The 18,566-nt window shown below is 53.3% G+C and overlaps 4 protein-coding genes across 4 annotated transcripts; 1 reads left to right on the forward strand and 3 right to left on the reverse strand.

Moving 5' to 3' along the window:
* Positions 1–1,233: 1,233 nt before the first annotated feature.
* SPSK_06128 (transcription factor) lies at positions 1,234–3,046 on the forward strand (the record flags this gene model as incomplete). Its single annotated transcript, XM_016732835.1, has 4 exons — positions 1,234–1,407; positions 1,520–1,576; positions 1,676–2,519; positions 2,637–3,046. The coding sequence occupies 4 exons, from the start codon at positions 1,234–1,236 to the stop codon at positions 3,044–3,046; spliced, it is 1,485 nt and encodes a 494-aa protein (XP_016592215.1).
* A 4,388-nt stretch (positions 3,047–7,434) lies between these two features.
* Positions 7,435–7,869, reverse strand: SPSK_06720 (uncharacterized protein; the record flags this gene model as incomplete). The annotated part of the gene is made up of 1 exon (XM_016733418.1): positions 7,435–7,869. The coding sequence occupies one exon, from the start codon at positions 7,867–7,869 to the stop codon at positions 7,435–7,437; it is 435 nt and encodes a 144-aa protein (XP_016592216.1).
* Positions 7,870–11,160: 3,291 nt separating this feature from the next.
* Positions 11,161–11,451, reverse strand: SPSK_06777 (uncharacterized protein; the record flags this gene model as incomplete). Its single annotated transcript, XM_016733473.1, has 1 exon — positions 11,161–11,451. One exon carries the CDS (start codon positions 11,449–11,451, stop codon positions 11,161–11,163), a length of 291 nt encoding a protein of 96 aa, XP_016592217.1.
* A 3,789-nt stretch (positions 11,452–15,240) lies between these two features.
* Positions 15,241–17,028, reverse strand: SPSK_06136 (uncharacterized protein; the record flags this gene model as incomplete). The annotated part of the gene is made up of 2 exons (XM_016732843.1): positions 15,241–15,451; positions 15,545–17,028. The coding sequence occupies 2 exons, from the start codon at positions 17,026–17,028 to the stop codon at positions 15,241–15,243; spliced, it is 1,695 nt and encodes a 564-aa protein (XP_016592218.1).
* Between the last annotated feature and the right edge of the window lie 1,538 nt (positions 17,029–18,566).

Below are 18,566 nucleotides of genomic sequence, written 5' to 3' on the forward strand. Positions count from 1 at the left end.
TCCAGCTTTATGTCTTCCTCCTGAACCGTCCCACCAGCGCAACTCTATCTGAAATCCACTGGCCAGGCCTCTCGCAGGTCCCCGTATTACTTTACAGTCCACTTTTGTCTGTTCTCGCAACCAACCAGAGCCTCCCACGCAACACCCACGCGACGCCCTCCGAAACTGGCGTTTTCGTGGCCTGCAACCGTCATTGGCTGCCAGGGGCTTGTTTTGCTGGTCGTTGGGTCACCCTTTTTCGTGCGAATTCCCTTGCTGCGTGCCCGATCCTATCAAATCGTCCAAGCCTTCCCGCCCAACATCTTGAAAACGGATCACCTCTCATTGAAGCGGCCCGACCTGCAGGCTCTGCTTTCAGCGCGTCCAGCGCTTCCAGCGATTTCTATTGGAGAGATTGTGCAGTGACAACCCCCGAAGGCGGCCAAAACAAGACTTGTTTCGCCACGGAGAGGTCGCCAAAAAGCAAGTCAAGGCCTGACTTGAACGGGCCTGCATCACTGCCCAATATTCCCAGATCACGGGCTGCCAATTGCAATTGGCACAAAATTAGTTGATGTGGCGTCCACCGAACGAAACGAGAACATCATACCTTGCACATCCAATCTCCTTACCATTCGGTCAGAAACTGTAACGACGTCGTTCGATTGATTCACATTCACTGCGCCTTGCTGCCTGCGATATACCACGGAAACGACCAAAACTCTATCTGGGAACCGAGCAAGAAGCAACGACACACTGCCCAGCCGTGCTGTTATTTGCACCGTCCTGCGAGGAGCCCAGACGAGACCCACTGGTGCCACCTCATTTTACCAGCATCGCCCGCTCAGGCCCAATCCCCGGCCACCCTCTTGCCGCCTTGTTTCCTTACCAAATTTTCCCCTGCGCCCGCGCACCCCCGCCAATCGTGTTGCCTTGCCTGGTCGTCTTTCCATTTCAGTTCGGGCCTGCCCATTACCGCTATTCCACTTCCCTTTTCTTTCCTTCTTTTCCGTCGAATTCGCTTTCTGCCCCCCTCCGATTTAAAGTCTTGCAGCCGTTTTGCTTCTTTTATCGAGATCGTATTCCACCTTTTGTCGTTCGTCGTTACTTTTGTTTTATCTTGTATCTGGGCGATTCGTATTGTTACTTTTCTTCTCGCTTTTCGTTTTCCCGTCTTGGACCGCCTCTTGCGATCCTCGCTTTTGGGTTCTGTCTCGCCTTTTCTGGATTCGTGATCTTCTCCCAACAATAAAAATGGCAAACCGCGGACGAGGCGCCGGCGCAAGCTACCCACCGAGCAACAATGCGCCACCACGGCAAAACGAGTATTTTGTTCCCCGCGACGGCATTGACCGTGAAGTCATCACGGCCGACATCTGTCGCTACTTGGGGAACGATGCCCTGGTCCGCCCAGGCACACACACAAATGTGAGTCGGCGTGTGCATGGCGTTCACGGCTGAACTCGCAGTTGAACATCATAGGAAATGCTGTGTCTGTGATGGGATCCAAGTATGCTGACCATATCTTCCCTATCGATAGGATAGTGGCCGTGTCATCCAGGGCTACTTCATCACCGCATATCGTAACTTGACATCCGTACGTCTCCGTCCCTCTCTATGTGCATCCTGCCAACGGCGCTTACACTCCGGATCCCTCATTTCACCCAATCGTCTAACCAAACCCCTCCGTCGCCAGGCTATGATCGCCGATCTCAAGACCGACTCTGCGCGCTGGGACGCAGAGAGGCGGAAGAGTCAGTCTGGCGCAGGTACACTAGCTTACTCTCATCGAGACCGGCTCCACGATCGCGTACATGACCCTAACTCCCCTTCAGTCAAATACCAGGACTCACAGATTAGAGACGGCCCGCAGCGCGGCGGCAACGTCAATATTCCTGTCGGAGGTGGTAACGGCGGAGGCGCCCCGTACGGCGGTTTGCAGTCTTCCTATGGCGGCAACTCGGCCGGCAACTACGACAACGGCCCTCGCTACCCAGGCAGCGAGGCACCAGGATACAGCGCCTCTGGACCAGGAGGACCAGGCCCGGGCTCCTATGGCCCACCTGGAGGACACGGCGGTTATAACAACGCTCCATACGCGCAGGGCGGACTGCCACCCCAGGCACAGTACTCTTCGCAGCAACAATCACCCCAGGATCCGAGATACGGTGGCCCACCTCCTCAGGTTGGCGGCCTTGGCGGTATTGGCGGCACCTACGGCGGACCTATCGGTGGCGCCGGCCACCCGCAACCACACGGCCAGGACGGCTACGCAAGTGGCGCACACTACGCCGTAGTGTCCAACCGGGATGCCTACTCTATGGACATGCACATGACGGATGCCCCCTTGGCCCCCGCACGACGCAACTCCCCGCCCAGTGGCCCTGGCGGGTTCGGAAACCAAGGCAACAGCAGCCGCGGCTCGTACGGCAGCGGCGCACCCGGCACTGCTGGTGGCTACGGCGGATACTCGGCACCGCCGCCACCAGCAAGTCACGCCGCTGCGTATGCCCAGCCTATCGACGGTGGCTACGGACGAGGTAGGTGATTCTTTTCGATCGAACCAGGTGTTTCTGTGGTATTGCTTTGATAGGCAAAAGGTTCCAGTCTATATACTTACGCACAGCTTCAGCTCCCAACGCAAACACTGGATACAGCCCTGCTCATGATGTGTCACCGCAGCCGCCCCACGCCCAACAGTATGAAGAACCCGCCCTCTCTACCCTCCCTCCCCGGCCTCCCCATCCCCCTTCCCCTGCTCGCTCTGGATCCGTTGCATCGAACAGTCAGGCTCAATTTCCAATCACCAATAGTGGACAACAACAAGCTGTTCCTCGCCATAGCCGGGAACAACGCGCCGCGAGCGAGCGCTCAGATCACCGCGATCGCCCCGAACGGCCCAGCGAACGTGAACGCGAGCGTGAGCGCGACGCCACACCTCCCAACCGGAATGGTCCCCCACCAAAGTCTGGCAGTGCCGCCCCTCACCACCTATATGGCCGGAGATGACCGTACGGCCCTGGTTCCTCTCGCCCTCAACTCGAACTTCATCCGCAACGAAACATAAAAGACTGATCTCGATATATCGCATTCTTTTCCTCCGCTCATGGAAGGCGTTTGATTCCCTTTTGGTTGGTAGAGGCGCTCTGGCGCTCCTGATTTGGTTACGATTCTGTTAGAGTTCCTGTTTCGTCTGCTGCTTTTCTTGCGTCTCTCATCTTTGCTCGCTCTCTCGTTCCTTGACCCATTTGAGTTGGCCTCAAACCGATTCTTCCAATTCCTGCTTCACGCTACGCTACGACTCTGTTTTCTTTTGCAACGCTTACATGGCCAAGCCTTAGCTTTGTCACTTGTTCACATTTTCTGTTGTTTACGCTCTGTCCTTTTTTGTTGTCTTCTTTTCCTTTTTTGGACTCGTTGGCACCGCCTTCGATCTATCTAAACCACTCGACACCTGGACTTCCCTACTCTTCTAATCTGGACACCTCTGGCCACGGATCATCTCAATGCGGCGAGATCACCTGCCCTACATACTCCTCCCTGGACCATTCTTGGACTGGCGTTTATTGACAACTGGACTTTGCACAATGCTGATTCTCAGCCTGTGTACTCATTTTTGCTCAAGAATGCTCAATCTTACACGATTGAAGACAAGATCAAATTTCTCAGCTTTCACCCGAAGGCAGTGGTTGTAAGGGTATCGTCTTATCGTCTTTTCATGTCTCGTCTTTCCTCTACAGTCTTTGGTCTCGTTGTCTCTCCTTGGCCCGGCTTCAGCCCTTTCTGGGCCATTGCCATGCTGGCTCAAGTACCAATCGACTTTAACGGACTTGTGCTTGACATCACCATTTGTGGTCAAACATCTTCAAATGGAAGGCCCTCTTCCCATTCCAGCTCCTGTCTCAGCAAACAACCTGGACTTTGTAACATCTCGAAACCATATTCTTGAGGACATCAAGAAATGACCACTCGGGGACGCGTGAATCTGATGATATCTATTTCCACTGGATCCTGGATCAACAAGCAACATACAATTTTCATTTTCCCTTTTTGGATCTATGGACTGGGCTTTTATCTGTACAGCGTGTTCCCTTTTTGAAACGGACGACTGAATCAAACACTGGGCTGTGAATGATGTTCTTACACACCGCAGATTATTGCGTTCGTGTCAAGCCGTGCACAGCAAGATGGCCATTTTCTTTCTGGACGCGCGGCAATTGAGAAACAGATCGAACGATTTCAAAGGTGCTTGAATGGACCGACGAATGGGACAAAGTGGACAAACCCGTCCGGGATGGCCTAGGACCTGACTGTGTCGAACTTTTTCGATCCCGGCCTACTTATCATTTGTTTGACGGCTTTTCAACTGTGTGGCAGTCACAACTGTTTACTGTGGGGAAGACCAGGCGTCTTTGGACCCTTTCTCAAAAAAACTTATTTAATGTCGGCACATACCTCCTGTCCATTCTTTTCACGGTTGTTTATTTTTGGTCAACATGTTAGGGTCTCGGTGGCAGTCGTTACTCTCTTCATCATGTCAAATGGTATGATTCGATAGCATGGCACCCTTCCCAGCTGCTTGCATCCCTTGTCTTTATGCTGACATATTTCTCCGACAGAGCTGTACTTCTGTCTGAATCCATTCAATGCACATGTGCTCCCATTGTCTTGTTGCGCGTCATACGTCGTTTGCTCCAGGGACTGCCATACGGACTAGTCTGCTAAGCTTGCTTCCCGCACTGTTAACGTTATGCATGATCTCGGGTTCAGCCCGACAAAACTCTGCGCAATTCGAACCCAAGGAGCAGCCACCCTTTTGTTTTGGAATTGGATACGATACGACTGGTCGCACTCGATGCGTGCCTGCCCTACGCAACATGGTCCCTTGTTTGATTTGATTTCGAATGCGAAGCGACCAAAAAAAAAAAGAAACCTATTTTTGGACTGGAGTGGGCAACATTTCTGCATCGTGCTTTATTGGTTTGCAGCTGATACCCCGTGACGTGGCCTTCTGCCTCTTATCTTCCTTGCCTCTGCTTGGCGCGTCCTGGTTCCGCACTTCAATGGTCATTTCTTGTATTCTGGTATGTTGTTTTGCAGGTTTCTTTAACTGCGTTTCTGTGATGGGGATATTTTTTTCTGCCGGATATCTATCCTAGGATTGCAAGGCGAGGCATGCGACTACAACTGCCTCCGACTGTGTTTTATTTTCGCCGCCACGGAACAGCAGTTAAAAGTCGTACACCGTCTTCGCTCAGACTACTAACACCGCGTGTTTAGAGCATCCCACATCCAACTCACACGTTTGGCCTATGCCAGCCGTTCTGTGTACCCGCCGCAAGGACTGACGGGCAGGCGAATTCCAGGTAGTGCTTGACTTTCCTGATGCACTTTATGGCTTGCCCTTGACTTGCTTCATTTAGTCATTTGCTCTCGACCCCAAACGGACAAGTCGCAATCAATGCAAAAGCCAATGGCAGTGGAGGGAGATGGCGCATAAGTACAAAACGACGACATATATGTCTTTCGTTTGGCATTTTGATTTTCTGTTTATGCTTTTGTATTGTTGTGCTGGAGTTTTGGAGGCTTTGTTGTATCTTTTCTTCACTGGCATCGTGTTATAAGGAGCGGTCCACTGCTGTCTCTGTTAATGATCTTTCACGCCTGGACATGTGTTGTTTTGTCTTTGCATGTCTTGGACATGTCGTTGGTCATTTGGCCAGTGTCCACGGCTCGTTTCTGGGTTATTGTCTCTTTTATACTGCATAGTATCGTACAAAACAGGGCAAATAACCGAATTCCTTTTATCTTCTACCCAAGGCCCCAGCACCACTTTTCGTGCCATGATGTGCCCATCCATTCAGCTGTACTTCTTGTAGTTCAAGCCATGTATCAATCGGTCCCATATGCAACTGTGAAGCCAGCACAGCCCTGAAGATGCTCCAACCAGCTCGCACTGGCTCTCCTCGGCGACGATACGATGAGATGAGTATGTCCATGGAGTCACCAAGTGCATTTTTGAAGAATATGAAAGGGACGCGGACGCTGTTAATCCTTTCTTCCAACCGTATAGAAGGAGCTAGCGTCGTGGATGCATGAGGACGGCCTGCCATACTATGGCTGCGGTGAACATGATCTCAGGATAGAGCATTACACTGATTTGGTGGCAACACTCGTGCGGGAGGGGGCGTGTCGTCTGCCAATTTTCTTTTTCTTCCATGGAACAGGAGACTCAAGACATCCATGCTGTGACTTGGTGCATGTGCTGCTTGCGCATTATTTTGCCTGGGGACACATGGTGGTGCTGTGCTTGTATGGTCACAGCCCAGGCGAGATCGGTCGCGTGGCCGTACCTTCCGTCAAGAGATACATATGGGGTCGTATGGTCCTCTTCGAGTTACGGACATGCTTGCTCTTTCCCGAGTTGTTGTGGCCCTCGAACGCGCCTTCCTAGTCCGTGTCTGCGTTACCGGCTGTCCCACAGAACCACCACCAACAGCCAGCGATGTAAGGACGCCACAGGGTGCCAGCCCTCAATACATACCCGATAGACCAAATTGCGGCACAACTGTTCATCCTGACTGCAAGATACATCTTCACAAGATGTACAAATACCGTCTACTTTAGAGGAAGTTCTACGCATTGACGGTTTCCCCAAGTCGATTTGTGGCGTACGCCGACCAGCAAAAAGAGGGCAGAAGATCCAAAAGGTGACACGAGCAGGCGGCTCCAGCATCGTGATTGACCACTTGGGATTTCCGTGTCCATAGACTGCCCGACGCGCTTCAGTAACATTGGAATCAATGTTGATCGTCTCATACCCCACTACTCCTTATTGCGGCAAAATGTTTGTGTTGATGTCTACGATATGCTTACGTTGTGTTGATATGCTTACTTTGTGTTTTACGGCAGATTCTCTCCCACTGCCCGAGATCAATTTACCGTGGTCTACTTGGCTTGTTCACGTTGTTTTTAAATTGATATCGGTCCCTTGGCCAGCCACAACCAGACATGGTAGGCACAGCTTTACCACTACTAACTCGCTGGACTAGTAGTGTGTTAACAACAGTGCTGGTATACCCCGGGAAACTGTTGCCATGATACGTGTGGCATCGAGCCTGTCGACGCGTTTAAGCTCTAGGAGGTCAGTTTCATTTAGTATCCCCTGGCCACTAACAAGAAGGGCCGAGCCTCTTCTAACGGCGACTTTGTCCACAGGCTTGGCAAGCTATATTAGGTCTGCCGGGCGGGATTGAAAGCATGAAGCACCGGACTGCAGAGCTTAATCGGGGCTTTCGGCTCTAAACTGGTGACTGGCAGGTGGCAATCAACAAACAGTGTTGTCGATCCGATCAACTGAAGCTGACGGTGAATACCCGGCCATCATATAATCAAAGAATGCCTGAATCATTCACAGTCAAGTTAAGACAACGAACTGGGTACACTACAACATGACTATTTCAAGGTCACCAGGCGGTCTCGACACCTGGCTAGGAAAGGAGACTCAGCATGGTGTCTGGTGATGTCGTATTCGCCTGGTGGGTTGGAGAAGGTGTGAGAGGGTGCTGGTGTGAGAAACCGGGGCAGTTTGTACAGTAAGTTCACCAAACCAGCACCAATGGCATCCAGTCTGGCGCTGCTGGCTGCACTTGATATGCATGATGATGCGAAGAAGTAGTGGCCTGCTTGAGAACCGGTGACCTGCACACTCTGAGCGGAAGTGAGCGGAAAGCTAGCATGAGCCCAGTCGTTGACCACTGACACATCGACAGGTGTTCTTGCAGCGACCAAGAGCCTGCCACATCCAATGCTCAGGCCTCGCTTAAGGCTCCATCCCATCACAGACAGCGGTTCTCGGTGGAATTTGCGATGGGGTAGACAAGGCCCCATGTCTACCTCGTCATTGATGGTTTGGGCAGCTTTCGTTTCTATGGTACGCATCGAATACGAATTGGGATATCTATTCGCGCCATCGAAATTTGATTATTTTACACGCCCCTGCCCATCACACAATGGAGGCTTGGACTCGTATCTTTCCGGCAAAAGAAAAGATCCCTTGGACCACCTGAAAACCAAGTGGAGAGACGGTTCAGGGATGGCAGAGTTGCCCACGGCGGACGGTCCCCTTCCCGTCGCACAGACACTAGGGCTGTTGGTCTTACTCGCATGAGTTTTCGAACATGTGACCTGGACGGTGCCGCTTCTGAGAGGAAGATGCAGGATCGCGAGGCAAGGGACGGTGAGCCAAATTACGACGGTGAGCCAAATTACAGACGGTTGGATCAAAATGAGCGGTGACAGGGAACAGGGTACGAGACACGAAAAGCGGCGTCCTTGGAAACCAGAAGGAAAAACAAACCCCGAAAACGACGAGTTACTTTTACAGACAGCAGTGAGGGCTTGACCCGGTGGCCAATATGTGCCAAAAGTGGACGAATGCAGGACAGCGGCCGTCTGGCCGACTACATTGCAGACAAAGTCCAAAGCAGACAAGTCCGGTCTGGCCAAGCAACGGCGTGTAAGTGACGAGGCAAGCACGCTCACATTGCACTGGCAGGAGGCAATGAATTTGGTTTAGGTGGGATTCGATGCAGAGGGCAAGAAAGGACACGCAGAGCATGCAAGTCGCCCGTTTCATACCCAATCCGAACGTGCAGGTTTCCTGCAATGCAGCACTGCCATCTTCCCTGCACTGCAACATGGACAGTTTACTCTGCAGCCACCAATGCACAGAGAGAGGAAGTTGCACCGGCGTCTCGCCTGCTGGCAGAGGGGGGAGGAGAAGCGAAACTGATAGGCTTGGCCGGTTTGTCTGTTGGTTCTTGTGCGCGACAAGCGAGGAGACTATCGACAAGCGAGGTGACTATCGACAAATAAAATGTGTCATGATGGGGGGAGGGTGTGGGAATCACAGCAGAAGGGCCTCGACAGATCAAGTCGACGCCGCCGTTGACCGTTGACCATGGTGCCCGTAGAGTGGCTTGACGAGGTCTCGTCAAACGGTCACTCATCCTGTGATGTGACAAGCAAAGGGCGTTTATCTTCTTGTCGTGAGCAGCAGGGTATCGAAGGTGCCTTCGTCAGCTGAAGCCTTGCCGTGCAGGGCGGGCGATGATCAAATATTGGCGGTCACTGTCACCTCCAGTGACTTGCCTTGGCCGCGTGATTATCGCCCACCGCATTATGCAGCTGGTAATTTACAGGCTGTCGAGTCGATGCAACTATAGCAGGCTTTTGACACGGCAGCAACCCAATTCAGCATGAAAGCCAGACACGGGGAGCACCCTACCTCAAGACACAGTAGCAGTGGAGGCTACAACATGGGTAACTGGCAAAATTATGTGCTGGCAGAGAGATGTGAGTACTACAAGAGGACGAATGACGGGAGCATCGGGACGTCTTGTGCGTGGAAATCACCCTTGGGCAGCCGCCGAGATGCACAGTGCTGGATCCGGAGCAGAGGAACTCGATTTCCACTGCCTCATCTCACTGGAAGACGCCCCTATTTTTGTCAAGCCCCTTAGTGAGTTTGCCCCTTTCTCCCTTATTTCCTTGTTCGCTCTCAATTTTCTAATGATTTTTTCTCTTTCCAACCCGCTACGGAGCACGGTGGAATACGGAAATATGGACAGGGAACAGGGCTCGAGAATGGTCTGCCCACAACGGAGAACTGACCAAGCACAAGCGGATCGCCGAACTGTACGCCGGTGAACTCGGCTCAGCATAGCTCCAAACGCCAGTGGCTTCCAACAGACGTCGCACAGCCTTTGGGCCCTCACTCTTCCCATATACGCTCTCGCTGATGGCGCTACGTGGTTGGCGCTGTCTCTGTGACGGTGGGAGATCTCGCTTGGAGGTACTGTTACCACTGTCCACAGCTCAGGCTCGGTTGATGGAGCACAAACGTGACTAGATCAAGCTGGCCCTTTGGACCGTTGTTCTTTTGAGATGTTTGGGTTGGCAGCCCTTATGAGAGGAACAAAATTTTGCTGGGTTTGGGTAACGTTTTCACCTTGAATGGCACCAGAGGTGAATAGGGGAAATGATCTATGCCGCGCCGCTCCGTCAATACGCCAGTGTCCCACCAAGTTCCCGTCCGGTGACACTGGTCGAGGGATGCTTCCGCTCGGCACTGCGCAGCTCCCGCCCAAGGACCGCTGCGGGTGTCCTTCCGGCGTGCGGCGAGCGGGCATGGTCAGCGGGCTAGGCGTAGGGACAGAAAGAGGGAGCGAGGGAGCGAGGGAGCGAGGGCCAACCCTTGGAATCGGGCCTTGGGTCCCTTTGGGCGGGAGCCACTTGGTGCGTTGTTTTCTCCCTCTGTCCTTTGTTTCTTTGTTTCTAGTGTCTACGGAGTCTGCTTTTTCTTGCTTCGTCCTGTCCCTGTGGTCCTTTTGCGGCTTGTTCTTGTTTTAGTGCCCTTGCGCCGTTCCCTTTTCTGCTCGGGCGCCACTGCACGGAGGACACGGAGTGACAAGCTTCGAAACTAGCACCCGCACCAGCCGCCCGAGAACAAAGAAAACCCGCGCAAGAAAGGCAGGCTATTGTCAGTAGGCTTTGTCAAAGCGGGGAGCCGACAGGGAGCCGTGAAGTTTTGGGAAACCGTGAATGACGGCCGCCAAACGACAATCGAAAGGGGGGGAGACATACTCCCTTCCGAAGAGCACTCAAGTCTCTCCGCCCTCCCCTTGTTCGGCTTCCTGCAGCAGTACCAACGTTGACAAAAGCATCTGTTTTCCGCGACGGAGTATAAATCTTGCTCATCACGCTTGGGAAAGAGGTCCCGTGGCCAGCGCCTGTTCGGGTGAAGCGTTAGCTTTCACGCAAACGCACAAACGTACGCCAGGGCGGCCGACGAACGATGAAAGTGGACAAATACGGCGTGGGCGAGGGTCTGGCCATCTAAATTCACTCGAAGAAAACGTTCCGTGCAGTGTACGGCGGGGACAAGTGAGGAGATCATGAGAGCTTGCCACGAATTCTATGCGGGCAGCTGCAAAATGGCGCATGTCCGCCGACAGTATGTCGATTGTCGACTGCAGGAATTCGTGTCTGCCTTTTACATATACGTCGTATGTACGATGCATATGTACGATGCATGCAGCCTGCGCAGCGGCGGAGTCTGACCAAGAAACGATGCTGTCCGTTCAATGTAGTCATGGTGGACGAGTACAGAGTTGCACATCAACGAAGACTCCATCCTGGCGCACCATCGAACATGCCATATCCCTGCCAGCGTCCATAGTCCAGATCCTGACCGTCTTTCTTTGTTCGAAAATTCCCTCGAAACAAGAGAACACAGGTCCAGGCAACAATGCCGACGGTATCGTCCAGTATTTCTTGAGGCAAGTCCACCAAGCGGATCCCTTTACGGCCATACAATCGAGCGTGCTGTTGGAAAGCCAGCATGGACTGACATGTTGGATATCCTTGCAAAAGACCAACACGATTCTGGCACCCACTGAGGCAGAACATTGCAAGAAGATACCTCAACGTACACGGCGATGTTGACGTTTTTGTTTGGTGCGCTGGCCTGTTCGAAAAGCCCTTTTGCCTTTATCGAACGGTCCTGTGGTCCATACTGTGGACAATTGTTCAACTGAGTACGAGTCGTCGACCACTTGGTCCGTCGTACAAGTTCCCCTTGCACACCAATCTTTGGACTGGCACTTATCCTTTTGCCCTGCTTTCTGATACATACACCCTCCTACCAATGCATGCTCGTGTTCCGTTCCTTTCCCCAAACAACGGCAGTTTTTTTACTTCTTTTTTTCCTCACGCTTGGATCTTATCCCTGTCTTCTTCGTTTAGTTTTTTTTCTTGTCCCGTTTTGCCGTCCCGAGAACAGGACCTCTTACTCCGTTCGAAGAAGACCCTGTCCCCCTTTTTTTGCTTCCTGGTTTTTATGGACCTGGGCATCTTTCTCAGGGTGGCTTTCGCTCACCTGGTTGGCCCCAAGAGGCCCCGAGGCTAGCATTCGGCGCCAATTGGTGCGGTTTGTTGGTTTCTCGTAGCCAACTTGGTGGGCAGCCAATCAGCATGTATAGCCGGCATCTCTCACCTCGAACTGCCTTTTTTGGTCCTTTGTCGTGCTTACCACGGACAGACTTGGAGAGATGTGCCCCATTCCGCGTGGACTGTAAGATTTGGGCCTTATTTGGATTCTTGCCACCGCTTCGAGCTTCATGGCGGAGCGCGGCTTGAAAAATAGCGAGCGATCTCGCATACGGGTTTCGGGCGACGGCTTTTCCAGATTTTATTGCGTGTGCGCGAGCGCGTATGTGTCACTCGCATCACAACCCTGGGGATGCGGGTGGGATGAGAAAAGGTTGTTCCACAGCTTCTGTTTGGTCAATGGGTGGGCTTCTTGTGAGGTCATCCGGGCAAAAAGTCAAACTCGTTAAAGGGTAGTTTGTGAACGGGGGGCGAATAATGGCACAAGCGGCGCCTTCGTCGGGACGGGAAGAGGGGTAGGCTGAAAGACTCATGCAGGCACAAACACAAAAAGTGGCAACGGGCGAAGGCGAACCTCGACAAAAGGACAGGATGACAAAAAATGACAATACATTGTCTCAACACAACGAGGCACGCAAGACACGCAGACACGCAGACACGCAAGAAGCGTTGTGAGCCACCCGCTCATGGCCACGAACGGGGAGGGCCACCCCAGTGGGCATGGGAGAGACAAAGACTGTCAGACAACATGCCACTTTTTCCCTTTGGAGTGTCTCACATGCGAGTTGCCCAAAACGGAATTTGCCTGGATGCTGATCCATCACTTGAAAGACGACATGTGGTGGAGGGATGGGAAGCAGAATAAAAAATCGATGGGGGACAGAAAAAACAGACAAAGAAAAATCAGATGTTTGCTGTAAACAGTCGCCCTTTAGCAGACAGGAGGCGAGCGGCACATCTCCGATTCTGCCACAGGCTAAGAGCACGCTGAAGCGGCGCGGGAATGACTTGCAGGCAGCGCTATGTCGTACATATCCCTGGCTCTCGTCCCTTTGGCTGACTGTTGCCAGATGCTAACCGGATTCACAGATATCGGGCGCCTCTTTAACAGCACTGCGTTTACTTGGCTTTCTCATATTGATTGATTGGTAGTAGGCTTTTCAAGTGTCTCTATCGTTCTTATCCTCTTGTCATGCATTTAATGCGTATGTAAACCTATCTTTTCTTATTCACCCGGTTGCCCTTTTCCCAACTGAAGTACCCTCCTACCCAGTCGTCCCAATATCGAGCCGACATATACACCATCCATCACATCGTCAATCCACCTTCATCACACGTCCGGCCTCAGCTGAGCAGCCGCTGAGCCGTCGCTGAGCGCTGAGCCGAGTTCTATCACGTATATTACCTCTCGCCATTCGGCTAGCCCAGCGCAAGGCCGGCTGACGACACCCTTCCTACTCACAACCAAAAAAGGCCTTCCAGCCCTCCCCGAGGACTGGCATTTGCCACCCGGCCAATATCACTCTCTTCTGATGTTGTGACACAGTTCTACAGCAGTACTTTTCCCGTCCTCTGTCCTGCGCCGGATCACCCCACCCAGTGGTTGTTATTGGGCTTTCCCTTTTATTTGCACCTTTTTAATGGCATGCCAACCAACGTATATGTTTGTTGTATTGCACAGTAATTATTACCTCGTTCCTCCCACCTCACGGAGCGCTCTTTCCTGGACAGTCCGCCGTGTTTCGTCAGAGACGAAACTGCACTAACCAGCCCTCTAAAACCAAACGGTGTCGTTGTATCCCCCCTCCAGCACAAAAAAAAAAAAAACGCTAGCAGTCTATTTGGCGCTTATTACCAGCGCGGTTTCTGGGCCCCTCCCTCCCTTCGTTGCCCCACAAGAAGCCTACAAGGGCAGTCCCACTTCCCTTCCGAACCCTTCCCTTTCCGTATTGCACCCCGTCTGCAGGTCGCCTCGCCCCTTGCCGCTACGAACTAGGCGCACTAAAATCCAAAAGCACGGCCCCTCTCTCTCGAAAGGAGACAAAACCGACAATCCAAATGAAGGGCAGCGAAAACCCAAAGAAACCTTGATCCCATTCGCCCCCCCCTTCTTTCTCTCCATGAACAAAGTGCAAACGACAAAAGAAGTGGACCAACGCGACCAGGGCGGGCAGAACTGTGCTGGCGTGCCTTGAAAAAAAAAAGGAAATTCGACTCGATTCTACTGCGGCATCTGACGAGAGCCTCACATTTTTCGTACCCTGCCACGCAAGTAGTACAAACTTCACCTAGATTGAGGGAGAGAGACCAGACAAAGAATGGCCTGTGAACGAAAATGGTTGGCTGCCGGTGACCATGCGTCTGGCCATTGATTTTGGCTGTTTGGTGCCTGAAAAATACAGAACACCACAATGCGAGAACCAAAATGAGGCACCGAGGTCGGAACATGGTAAATTCAGATACTAAATAGAGGACACGGTCGTAACTGTTCGCTCGCGCGACTGTCGGGGTGTCCCTATGTAAACCCGTTTTTAATTTTTGTATTTTGCCCTTTCTTGACCACTATCCCATAGTGGCCAGTAGCAGTACCACCCAAGTTCTTTCCTTCGAGAGCCCTTCCAGCCAACGCACCCAGGTAGAATAAATAACGAGACCAAACGAAATAAAAGTAAAATAAAATTGGAATGAAAAGCAGATTAAATATCGAATATGAAATAGTTGAAATGGATGATGAGGCGACATGAAGGGTAAACAATACATGATAAGTTTGCGGGGGATGCGTGCGTAGAAACAAGGCGAGCAAAAAATGTGACAGGGCATGTTTGTGGGGGTAGCTTTGATGCTATAATAGTTAGAGAGAAAAGAGACAAAGAGACAATTGCAGTCATTTCGTATGCCGTGAGGCTAGACTTCTTATTTTTTCCAGGGTTATCGAACCCGAACCGACAAAGGAAAAGAGACGAAAAAGAAACTTGAGAAACAAACGCGTGGCAGGACCGAGCATCGCTGCAAGCCATCTAGAAGAGTTGAAAAGGGGAGAAAGGAAAAAGGGTGGGGCAAAAGGTGTGACGGCCAATAAAAAGGTTGACTACTTGTCGAAATGCCGGCTGCACAACCCGGAGCCAGTCTGGGAGAGAATCCGGCCACTAAAGTAGCCCAACCTTCCCTGGACGCTGTCGCACACCAAGAAAAACCTCTTGGGTGAAGTAGGAAAAAAAAATAGAAGAGAAAGTTTCGAAAAGAAACAAAGTAGAAGTGAAAATAGGCGAGTCGTGATTCAGCAAGCGAATTAGACCGGCTGCAGTCGCTTCAAAATCGCCTTAGCATGGAGTTGTCAATGTCCCCGCCAGCCTTTGGCTCGCGCACGTTGTTGGCTTGAAAAGTGAACGCGTAGTAGCCAGACGCCGAAAGCTTAGACTTGTCATCCGCTTCACCACTTGGGGATCTGGAACCACGGTGTTCCGTGGGCGGTGTGGCGGTGGTACCCGAAACACTACCGTTGCTACGGGCGCTGGTACTGCTGCCAAGTGAAGAAAAATGTTAGCAAATCAGGTCCTCAAATGCGCTGCTTGTCTATACCGTAAATGCGGTAGGAATTGCAGGTATCGCGTACTCGGTACCCACAGAGGACATAGGGGGTGGCGGAAGTACCGGAGGTGCAGGCGTCCCGTAGCCACGGGGGGCACTAGTCGAGGGGGAAACAGCGGAGCCGGGTCCAGAGGTAGAACCATTCATCGAGGGCGGGGAACGACGGGCGTCCTCTGGTCCGCGATAGTAGCCCATTTCGTGACTGGCGGGCGGGTAGTTGCCGTAGGGAGGCGGTGGCGGCAAACGGTTCGGGAATTCGGCTTCCTCTTCTTCGCGGGTCCGCTTGCGAGCGCGCTGCGGGTCTTCACCGGGGTAGCCGGCAGGCTGTTGGTGCTGAGGGTACGGAAGCGGCAACTGGCGACCGGGCGGAGGAGGAGCTTGAGACGATGGATGCGGAGGTCCATACGGGGGTCCACGATCCATGTGCGGGGGGCCATGAGGCTGCTGCTGGTAGAAACCACCAGCGCCGGGAGAAGTCGGGCCGTAGCCAGGGTGGCCTCCGGGACCATTCATCGGGCCAGCACTGGGAGGAGGGCCGCCGCCGGGAGGACCGTTGGGGCCACGTCCCCCATTGGGACCAAGTGGCTGGCCAAAAGCGCCGTACAGCGGGGTGCCAGGAGGCACGCCACCCTGGATGGCAGACACTGGTACAAAGGCCGTAGAGGTTGTCGAGGAGACAGGCTGAAACACACAGTCGTTGCCCGTCTTCTTGCAGTTCGTGCATTTGCCATCAGGGGTATTCTGATAGCCGCTGCAGCGAATCTGATTTCGTAGTGTTAGTAGAGAAATCATGCGAAACAGGTGCCACACAAAGTAGAAAAGACGCAAAACACGAACCTTGCGTTTACGGCAATACTTGCACGCAATAGAAGTGCGCTGGCGTGGTGCGGTCTCGGGCGGACCATTCTGGTACTGCGGCATTTGCTGCTGAGGCCAGTACTGGCCATGCGGAGGGGGAGGATGGTCTTGGTACGGGTGATACGGGGCGCCGTAGGGATAGCTGTCGCGGTATCCCTGCTCGGGGTGCGGGTGCATGCGAGAAGCGTAAGGATCCGGGGGGCCACCATGCTGACTGGGATGGCCGGGAGGGCCGGGAGGGCCGGGCGGGCCATGCGGACCCGGGAGGCCAGGGGGTCCAGGGGGACCAGGAAGGCGATGCTGGTTCGGGTCCTCGCCGTACGGCCGGGGCGGGCCTGGCATGGGACGGCCGGCTGGGTCATGGTGCGGCGGGCGCGGAGGTTCGTAACGGGCATAGGTGCCATAAGCTTCCCTAAACGATGGCAGAGTTACCGCGCTACCACTACCACCGCCGCCGCCGCCTCTGTTGTCATTTTGGCTCCCGTTGTTGGTGCCATTGTTGCTGTTGCTGTTGCCGGTATTACTGTCGCCGCCGAGCTGGAGCGGCTGTGGGCGGTGGTGACGATCGTCCTCCTCCTCCTCGGACTTGATGATGCCGACCTCGCGACCTGCGGGATTCTGGGCCAGCTTGGGCCGCCCCTCGTCCGCCATATTGGGAGGATAGGGTTGGTGTGACCGGAACTCTGTGATGGGCGCCAGTTTGGCAAACCAAGCCGTGGAGCACAAAGGGGCGAGATGTAGGTGAAAGGGAGAGGACTTATGAGAACGACTGAAGAGGAAGGTGGTGATGTACTTTGTAAATAGGCGGCCGATACCCAACGTCCAACAGGTGAAGTCCCGGCAAGGGTAAAGACGTTGGCGGAATTGAAAATAAAAAGGTGATGACAAGGTCAAGGGGAGAGAGAGCAAAACAAACGGTCAAAAGTGAAAGGAGGGTGGCAACAAAACTGTTCCTCGTTCGAAGCTGACTCGGTTGGGTCGAATGTTAGTAACGATAGGCCAGGACAAAGCACACTCGCAGAGGACCGTCGAAAAAAAAAAAGAAGACTTGTACAAAGACGAAGAAGCCAAACGGTAGATATGGGGAGGCGGGTAGATGCTCTTGGGTGGATGGTAGGGAAGAAGGGAAGATTGCAAAATAATGGGAGATGAGAAAAAAAAAGGCTCCTTGTTTTGAAGAGACGCGAAGAAATAGTCCAGCTCAAAGCAAAAGAAAAAAAAAAAGAGAAATAGGAAGGCACGATGGAAAATCTGAGGCAGGAGCGAAGGGTGAAAAGGGTAAAAAAGAGGAGTGAGAGGAGAGTCAGGGCCACAAGAGAGAGTTCGGAGAGGGAAGGAGAGAAGGAGCGAAGGAGAGCAAAGGGTGGTTCCAGGAAAGAGGACGGGGGGCGGTCTGCTGTATTATAATGCGGCTCGTTCTAGAGAGGACTCGTTTACCGCCTGTATGCGCTACGCCAGCATGCTAGTGAGCGAGGGGGAGGGGCGGTTTAGTGGGCTACCCATATGATGTGTGATGGGTGGTAAGGTGTGGTGTGGTAGTGTTGGCAGGAGCGATGGGAGGGGGGTCGGCGGGCACTGCCTATGTTGCGCTGGGCTGGGCGCGAACAGGGGGGAATGTACATGGAGGAAGGAGCGCGCGACCAAATGACAGGGCAGGCCCGGCTTGGCTGCACTGGGGGAATTTGCTGGCTTGCTGGCTTGCTGGATAGAGGGTAATGGTGTGGTAACAAAGTATACGGTACGGGCCCATGCACACTCAGGGTCAGCGAACTAGGTGCGGCCCCAGGTACATGGACCGCTCCGCGTCCACACGCGCCTTTCCTTTTCACTATTCTGCGCATCGCCTCTCAAGCCAACGCAGGTTCGCCGCCGCTACTGGGCAAAGTACCTTGCGGTGCATGATGTGCAGCGGACGCCAGCGCAGGGCCAATGCCAGTAGCGCCTTCCGCAGGCGAGGTGTAGTGGTGAAGGACACTGCTAAAAAAACGGCGTGTGTGCCTAGTCGAGGACGGACGGAACTCATGACAGGGCGGGCGGGTAAGGATGGGCTGCAACAGGGCCTACTGTCTGCTGCCGCACGCCGCAGCCCGCCTGCCCGCCAGCCCGCCAGCCGTTGCCCGCAAGCCGCAGTCCACAGTGAAACGAAGCCAGAAGCCGCAGACGGTGGCACTTGGCCCTTCTTGTTCTTT

The sequence above is a fragment of the Sporothrix schenckii genome (assembly GCF_000961545.1).
Source record: "Sporothrix schenckii 1099-18 chromosome Unknown Cont38, whole genome shotgun sequence".
NCBI lineage: Eukaryota > Fungi > Ascomycota > Sordariomycetes > Ophiostomatales > Ophiostomataceae > Sporothrix > Sporothrix schenckii.